The 9,132-nt window shown below is 46.8% G+C and overlaps 1 protein-coding gene across 1 annotated transcript in view; it reads left to right on the forward strand.

Moving 5' to 3' along the window:
* Positions 1–1,293, forward strand: part of BCL11B (BCL11 transcription factor B) — a 92,443-nt gene extending 91,150 nt beyond the window's left edge. The window contains 1 exon segment of the mRNA XM_023731796.1: positions 1–1,293. This exon segment is cut by the window's left edge and continues 100 nt beyond it. Coding sequence (XP_023587564.1) covers positions 1–703 — 703 coding nt within the window. The 3' untranslated portion in view covers positions 704–1,293.
* Positions 1,294–9,132: the final 7,839 nt, after the last annotated feature.

The raw sequence follows: 9,132 nt of genomic DNA on the forward strand, positions 1-9,132 counted from the left end.
CGCTGAGCCCTTCCCGGGGCTCTTCCCGCGCAAGCCGGCGCCGCTGCCCAGCCCCGGGCTGCCCAGCGCGGCCAAGCGCATCAAGGTGGAGAAGGACCTGGAGCTGCCGCCCGCCACGCTCATCCCCTCGGAGAACGTGTACTCGCAGTGGCTCGTGGGCTACGCCGCGTCGCGCCACTTCATGAAGGACCCCTTCCTGGGCTTCACGGACGCGCGCCAGTCGCCCTTCGCCACGTCGTCCGAGCACTCGTCCGAGAACGGCAGCCTGCGCTTCTCCACGCCGCCCGGCGACCTGCTGGACGGCGGGCTGTCGGGGCGCAGCGGCACGGCCAGCGGCGGCAGCACGCCGCACCTGGGCGGCCCGGGCCCGGGGCGGCCCAGCTCCAAGGAGGGCCGGCGCAGCGACACGTGCGAGTACTGCGGCAAGGTGTTCAAGAACTGCAGCAACCTCACGGTGCACCGGCGGAGCCACACCGGCGAGCGGCCTTACAAGTGCGAGCTGTGCAACTACGCGTGCGCGCAGAGCAGCAAGCTCACGCGCCACATGAAGACGCACGGGCAGATCGGCAAGGAGGTGTACCGCTGCGACATCTGCCAGATGCCCTTCAGCGTCTACAGCACCCTGGAGAAACACATGAAAAAGTGGCACGGCGAGCACTTGCTGACTAACGACGTCAAAATCGAGCAGGCCGAGCGCAGCTAAGGCGTCGCCACTGCCGCCGCCATCGGGCCGGCCCCCGCACCTGTACAGTGGAACTGTTGCCAACCGAGAGAATGCTGACGTGACTCGCGTCCGTGTCACCGCCACTTGGCACCCCGCGTGTCCCCGTGTGTCGGCGGGGCCCAGGGGAGGCGGCACTCCAACCCAACCTGTGTCTGCGAAGTCCTATGGAAACCCTAGGGTGGATTGAGGCAGTAAACATTGTGGAGCCTTTTAACTGTGCAATAATTTCTGTATTTATTGGGTTTTGTAAGTTTTGTTTTTTTTTTTGGCATGTGCAGGTAATTTTTATTATTATTCTTTCTGTTGAAATTCCTTCAAACGATTCTGTTGGATATCCATCCCTTCTTCATTTTTTTTAACCCAGTAGTAGCCGGAGGTGATTTACAATGTAGAAGGGAAGTCTATCTTTTAAATTATAATTTTTTGTTGGGGGGGGGCGCTGCTTTTTTGAAATTTAAGCTAAGCATGTGTAATTTCTTGTGAAGAAGCCAACACTTAAATGACTTTTAAAGTTGTTTACTTTTTTGATTCCTTCTCTTTCCTTTTGTCCTGAGATGACAAAGTGGCGTGCGGGGGGCGGGGGCGGGGGCGGGGATGTTCGGCGATAACAATCTTTAAAGTCGTAGCACTTTGTTTCAGAAACTAATGACGGCCTGCGCGACAGAGGCCTTTTCTGGGTTGCTTTCAATCTTCGCGTTTTATAAAGAAAACTTTCAGTGGTGGTAGAGAGGAGGGAAGCACCTTGAGGGGCAGCGTGCCCCTCAGCACCGCCAGAGAGGCGGGGGGCTTTGAGAGCAGGCGCCAGGAAATGGCCCGAGAGCATCTGAGGTCGTGTGTGACCAGCAGGTGCTGTCCCTCTCTTGGAGTGTTGGTCTGCCCTGGGATGCCGTCTTTGCTCTTTGCTGTAGATCAGGCTAAATGAAATGGGACGAGAGTCCTTTTTGGGGTAGATGCTAGCTGCCTGCCGTGTAACTCAGAAAGGAAGAAACCAGTGCTGTTCTTGCGGCTTCTTCTGGCGTGGCGCCCTCTCTCCTTGCGTCACCCCCACCACGTAAATCCCAAGTTGGATGTTGCTACAAGTGATAATTGGTAGTTGTCGAGCAGACAGATGCCCTGAGGAAGTCAGTCGGTGCCCTCTCCTCTGATGCACACTGACGACATCGTAGGCAGAGGGGAAAAGCCTTGTGGATTTCTACTCCCTTTTCTTGGGGAAGCAGAGGATGGTACCCAGCGCTACTTCCCAGTTTTTTTCCCCCCATCTCGTTAGGTTGCAAGGTACTGCACATCGGACTGTTGAGATTAGGCATTTGAATTCTGTTGTCCTGCACTTTAAAGCTTTTGTTTGCATTTAAATGAAACGGCTTCTCAACAAGAAATTGCAGCATAGTCTTCTCTTTGGCCCAGAGGTGGGTTAAACTGTAAGGGACAGCTGAGATTGAGTGTCAGTGTTGCTGAGCATGGCATTCACAATACTGGCACTATAAAGAACAAAATAAAATAATTTATTGGACAGTCTTTCTACTGCCATCCAATCTGACGTGCGTGCCTTGGAAACTGATCTTCCTATTTGAGTCTCTTGAGACAAAATGCAAAACTTTTTTTTTGAAATGAAAAGACTTTTTAAAAAAGTAAAACAAGAAAAGTACATTCTTTAGAATCAAACAAACAAAGAAAGCCACATTTACTTTAAATAAATTTAAAAAAAGAAAAAAAAAATCCCGGTTGAAGATAGAGGACGTGAAAATACCATAAGACCCAGTCAAATGAAGACATAAACCCAGCACAACTTTGGACATCCATTAGTTGAATAACCCTCAGCCCTTTTTTGTTTTGGGGACAACGCTGCTTAGATACGGAGTGGAGGTGATTTACTGCTGAATTTACTACTCAAGCGTTACGAGTTACACGCTGATATTGTTGAATGAAAAACAACGAAAACAATTCAGGAACAACGGCTCATTTTTTTCTAAAGTTAAATTTAGTGCACTCTGTCTTAAAAATACGTTTACAGTATTGGATACAAACAAGGGTGAAAAAAATTGTGTGTGTGTGTGTGTGTGTGTTGGAGCGGTCTTTTTTTTCAAAGTTTGCTTCATAGGTTATACAAAAACGCCACAGTGGCTGCGTGTATATTGTTTTCTTTTGGTGACGGGGTTTTAGTATATATTATATATATTAAAATTTCTTGATTACTGTAAAAGTGGACCAGTATTTGTAATAATCGAGAATGCCTGGGCATTTTACAAAACAAGAAAAAAAAAAAGAAAAAAAAAAACCCTTTTCTTTTCCTTGAAAAATGTTGCAGTACAATTTACACGGTGGGTCTATAAATTTGTTCTTGTCACAGTAACTGTAAAGTCAGAGTTTTAGTAAATTTTTTTCTGCCTTGGGTGTTGAATTTTTATTTCAAAAAAATGTATAGAAACTTGTATTTGGGGATTAAAAGGGGATTGCTACACCATGTAGAAAAAGTATGTAGAAAAAAAAAAGTGCTTAATATTGTTATTGCTTTGCAGAAAAAAAAAAAAAAATCACATTTCTGACCTGTACTTATTTTTCTCTTCCCACCTCCCTCTGGAATGGATATATTGGTTGGTTCATATGATGTAGGCACTTGCTGTATTTTTACTGGAGCTTGTAATTTTTTAACTGTAAGCTTGTCCTTTTAAAGGGATTTAATGTACCTTTTTGTTAGTGAATTTGGAAATAAAAAGAAAAAAAATAAAAACAAACAGGCTGCCATAATATATTTTTTTAATTTGGCAGGATAAAATACTGCAAAAAAAAAAAAAAATTTGTACGTTAAGTCCTATTGTGCAGGAGAAAAAAGGGTTGTTTGACAACCTTGGAGGAAAAGAAACAAGTAGTAGTTCACTGCTTGGGTTCACAAATCATTTTAGTTGTATATATTTTTGTCGGAAGTGGCCTACACAAAGGACTGTTCTCATCACAGGGCGTGACTCGGAAGGCCCCAAACCTTGTGTCACGACTCCCTGGCGTGACCATAGGACACCTGATGTGTCGAGTGGGAAAATCCGTTGTTGTAAGGAGGTTGGTAACATTCCACAGAGTCCTTCCTTTCTCTTAGAGGCCATCTGTCAGATGTGAGGAGAAATTCGAGAGGGCATCTCTGGCATTGCCACCGTGGTGGCCGCCACCACCACCTCTCCCACCCTTAGGAGCAGAGAGAAATGCGGACGGGGTTTCTGTAGTCTTGAAAACACAGTGAAAAATCGAATGTCATGAAAGGAGCTGGCGCATCCGCTAGGCACAGGTGACGTGGTCTGCTGGGCACAGGTGACACGGTCTGCTGTGGAGACCAGTGCAATCCGGGTTCCGGCAAGCGAGGCCAGGGCCGGTGTCCTGACCCCCCATCTCAGCCAGGACCCCTGCGTTCCATGGAGAGTGCTAGCCTGTTGTCTTTCTTGACCTGCTTTGCTGCTTTTCTCTCTGAAACCCGCATTCAGTCCGTTTCCGAGTGCCGAGGGCTTGGGATGCATTTGGTGCCTTTCCGTGTCTCTCTCCTTCCTGCGTGTCCACCTCCAGCTTCTTCGTCGGCCTTTGTTTTCACTTCATTTCTTTTCCTTCCCCCTCCCCTCTCCTTTTTTTTTTTTTGTAAAGCTAAGTAGCTTTAAAATAATCAAGTGGTGGTTTTTTGGATGAGGGAATAATACATTTTTTAAAAAAAATACCTGTATCAGGAAGCCATGTTTTTTGTTTTTTTTTTTAAATTTCAGGAAACATAAGAAAATGTTCTTTCAGGTTAGGGAAGTATAAGCAAGCACCCTTTGGGGCAGATCTTAACCAGATGCGGAAATCTTTCTTCTGGAAGCGTTCCCGTCTCATGGGCTCTATGCCCCTTGCAAAGTTAAAAGAAAGGCGGGGGAAGGAGGTCAGTGAGACCTGGGTTTCCAGCCCGCTTGACCCAGAGACCTGGGGGCTGCTGCTCACGCCACCACGCTGCTAAGACAACCAGAGCCCCCGAGGTAACCCTTGTGTAGTTAGGACAGCTAGCCAGCTCTCAGCAGCAGCTGTTAATGCTTAAAGTCAGTCACCAGAATGCCAGGACCAAGCCATCCTAAAGCACAAGCGTAGTGTCTCTGTCGACGGCAGAGAAAAGAGCATTTTGCTTCCCTTGCGTGTTTAAGACAACACCGAAACAGCTGGCCCAGTGAGAACGGACGCCCCCCATGGGTGCCGCCCGGCTAACCTCAGGCCAGTTCCCACACTGCCAGAACTTTCTCCAATGTTGCCCCAAACTAGAATCTGCTACTTACCATTAGAGGGTTCTTCACGGGGAGAGGAGCCTTTCACCCTGGTTCTGAGGACCAGTCAGCTGAAGGTTTCGTGGAACACAGGCAACCCCGTGACCTCGGTGCTCCCTGTATCTCAGCCTGCAAAGCAAAGTTACCTTGATTTCAGTTGTTTGCATTTGTACTGGCAAGGCGAAATATTTTTATTACCTTTTCTATTACTTTATTGTATGAGCTTTTGTTGTTTACTTGGAGGTTTTGTCTTTTACTACGAGTTTGGAACTATTTATTATTGCTTGGTATTTGTGCTCCGTTTAAGAAATGGGCACTTTTTTTTTTTATTATGGATAAAATGTTGAGATGACAGGAGGTCATTTCAATATGGCTTAGTAAAATATTTATTGTTCCTTTGATTCTCTGTACAAGATTTTAAGCCTCTTTTTTCCCTTAATGTCATGATGTTGAGTTCAGCATGTGTCTGCCATTTCATTTGTACGCTTGTTGAAAACCAAGTTTGTTCTGGTTTCAAGTTATAAAAATAAATTGGACATTTAACTTGATCTCCAAACCTTGTCCATTTCTGTGTCTTTTAAGGGTAGGGGGTGGACAGCTTTTTTCCAAGGGTGAATGGAGGATCTCTTGCCATAAACCCTTACGCCCACATTTGGGAGGAGAGGAAATAATAGCATGAGACCGACAGTTCCACTGAGCTCCACGAAGCAGTGTGATTTAGAACAGCAGCTGTCGGCCCTGGCTGCATACGGGAGTCACCTGAGAGCTTTGGAAACCCCCAGCGCCCAGGCCGCACCGCAGATCAATCCCATCAGAATCTCTGGAGAATGGGTCCCAGGCCTCAGGGATTCTTGAAAGTGAGCCAGGTGATTCTCATAGCAGCCAGGTTTGAGGACAAGTGGTTTAGAAGAAAAAGCACTTTGCTGGGAATTACAAGACTTGGGTCTGGTTAAATTCGGCTAACACGGCCTGAATACCAGCATGAGCCATTGGGTGAGGCACCGAGGGGTCAGAATGAGGAAGACGGAGACCCTGCCCCAAGGGTCACAATGGCTGTCTACCTTGGGCAAGTCGTTCAGTTTCCCCATCTACAAGATGAGGTTGTGGGACAAGATGGCCCCGTGACCACCCATGATTTTTAACAAAACCTCACAGAAGGACTAGCCTCCCTCCCTGTGTTACCAGATTTGAGGAAACTTCCTTTGGGGATAACCTCGCAGATCTAGAAGAGGAAGCAAGGTCTTGCAGAATGAAATAGCCCGTTAGCGTGGCTCTTCCCAGTGCTGGGACCGGCACAGCCGACAAGACCCAGGCCGTGCTCTGGTGGGTTGCAGCCACTTAGGCACAAAGGAACCTTTGGTTTTCTAGGCCTGAGTGAGGGTCAGGGTCCTCCGCTGGGTCAGAAAGGGTCAGTGACCCACTGAGTCCTTGACCACTATCTTCTCATGTTTTTTACTCTTAAAGGGACAAAGAACATTTCACTCCAACCCCTTCTGGACACAATCATGGGGGCACCAGCCGTGAACCAGGTGCCAAGCTAGGCAGCTGAGGAGTCTTTGCAAACAGAGCTCATAAAAAATGAAAATGTCAAGCCTCGCTGCTAAGGCATGTTGTCAGCTCTGCTCACAGACAGAGATGAGAAGAAAAACGAGGGGATTGTGTTCTTCTATGTCCCTTCTTCACCCTAAAGAAACCACCATTCTTCCAAAGCCATGTGGAGCAAAAGAAATGGGGCTTGAATTCCACACTAAAAATGGAGTTGGATGCCATTCGGGAGAAGACCTGCTCTTGCGTTTTCTCGGGGCTTGAGGAATGAGGATCGCCAGCGAGGAAATTCTCTCCTTTGTCTCAGTCCTTGGCTTGTCTCTTCCCCAGGCGGCTTTTAAAACACAGACGTCTGAGGCTTTTTGTTTCTTTCCCATACAGAAAGCAGAACCAAGATGCTCAGTTTCTCTTTGGAATACACAGGGATGGGCTCATTTTGGGGCAACTCTCTATTTCAGGATTGGTGAGCAAACACCTAGACGGAGTACTGGAAATTGCTCAAGGTGAGTGCGTTAACACTCATGGCTGCCTGTCCCTCCCACCTCCCTCAGCCCTTCTAAGAAGGCCAAGTTTGGAGATTACTAGTGGGGCAATGGAGAGGTTCAACTTAGTTCTCATCATTGCTCCATTGGTAACTAGCTCTGTGACGTTGAGTAAGTCCCGACCCCTTTCTGAGCCTCAGTTTCCCCATCTGGAAAATGGGAAGTTAAGGTGATCTAGAAGAACCCATTCTGCCGCCAAATAATTGGACCTGATGAGAGTGCCGTGTGCATGTTGAGTAATAATTTGATGGGGATGTTAATGTTCAGATTACAAAAATCAGGGTGAGGACCGGTTCTTAAGAACAGAAAATCCTCATCATCACTGGTTGGGACTTGGTGTTTTCAGCTACCTTGCAAGTCACAGGGTCTTCACATTTTCCAAGGAGCCCCAATTGTGACTCAGGGCATCACAGCAGACTGCCGAATACCTCACTCCTGAGCTCTAGGTCCAGCAATTAAAACTAGACAACATTCCCTTCTGCTTCAGAGATAAAACTCTATGAATAGAACTTTTTTTTATGTTAATGTGATGGAAATATATAACGAAGCTCATGTCACTTTCAAGCCAGGGAGGATGAAAACGCTGACTTTCAGGTGCGCAGGTGAAGCCTTAGTCACTAATTGCCTGCCCTGCATAATCTTCAAAACACTTTTGTAGGATCCTGGTTCCAGACCATCTAAGATGCTCTAATGAAGTCGAAACAGGCTGAGCTCGAAAGTTGATTTAATTCCCAAAGCATAGACTGAGCTGGACATCAGGCTGGGTGCACAGGAAGCATTTGCCTGGACTTTGCCTTCCAGGATCTCCCTGTTCCATGAGGGAGATACCTTATGAAGCAAGACTACCGTCAGTGGAACGTGAGCAATGAGAGGAGCTGGGAAGAGGGAGCAGCTAATCAACCCAAGAGAGGAAGGATTAGGGAAATTGTGCTGCTCCTTGAAAGACGAGTAAGGATTTGCCAGCAGATGAGGACAGGTGAAGGAGCAATGACAGGTTTTGCGAAGGGTGTGATATGGGCAAATGTATGGGTGTTGGGAGTGCAGTCAATCCCATGGAGACGCTGAATCCTAGAGTGGGCTGGACCCCCAAAGTCACCTAGTACAACCACATGTAGCATAGGAATTATTTTCCAAACGCTAAAGTGTAGCACACCCATCCATCCATCCATCCATCCATCCATCCATCCATCCATCCACTGATCAACCCAAGAATTTATCCATCCATCCATCATCCATCTATCCATTTGTCCATCCATCCATCCATTCATTCGTTTATCTATCCATCCATCCATCCATTCGTTTATCTATCCATCCATCCATCCATTCATTTATCTACCAGTCCATCCATTCATCTATCCATCTATCTATCCACTTATCCACCCAACCATTTATCCATTCATCCATCCATCCATCCGTCCATCCGTCCATCTGTCCATCTATCCATCTACCCATCCATTCATCCATCTATCCGTCCGTCCATCCATCCATGTATCCATCCATCCATTCATTTATCTATCCATCCATTCATTCATCTATCATCCATCCATCCATCCATAAGTTTGTTCAGTTAATAAGCATTTATCAAAGGCCTATGCTATGTTATAGACTCTGCTGGGAAGCCGGAGATAAAAAACTCCTGCCTTCCAGGGGTTTACCTTTTAGTAAGCAGAATGGGACCTGCATCCATCCATTCAGGCATTCATTTCCTTACCTCTCCTGGAGTTCCTATTGAGTGCCTAGCACTCTGGGCCCTGGGTTTGCAGCCCATCCCCAGAATAACTCGCCACTAGTCAGGGAGGCAGAGAGTGACCAGACAATTTGCCTGTTGGACAAGGGTTCAGAGTCCACCAAGAACTTGGAGGAAATGTTCCTGTTCTTCACTATAGGTGAGAAACAACAGTCCTCACCCCACTGTGCCCTGCCCCCAGACCAAACTGTCTCTCTTTACTACGGTTTATTCCTCACAGGCCACAATGAAAACAAAACCTGTGTTTCTGTGAACTTTTATAAAAATTACCTAATTAAAAAATAAGAAATATCCAATTTAGGCCACATC

Source organism: Trichechus manatus, unplaced genomic scaffold (genome assembly GCF_000243295.1).
Source record: "Trichechus manatus latirostris isolate Lorelei unplaced genomic scaffold, TriManLat1.0 scaffold00045, whole genome shotgun sequence".
In the NCBI taxonomy this organism is placed as follows: Eukaryota; Metazoa; Chordata; class Mammalia; order Sirenia; family Trichechidae; genus Trichechus; species Trichechus manatus.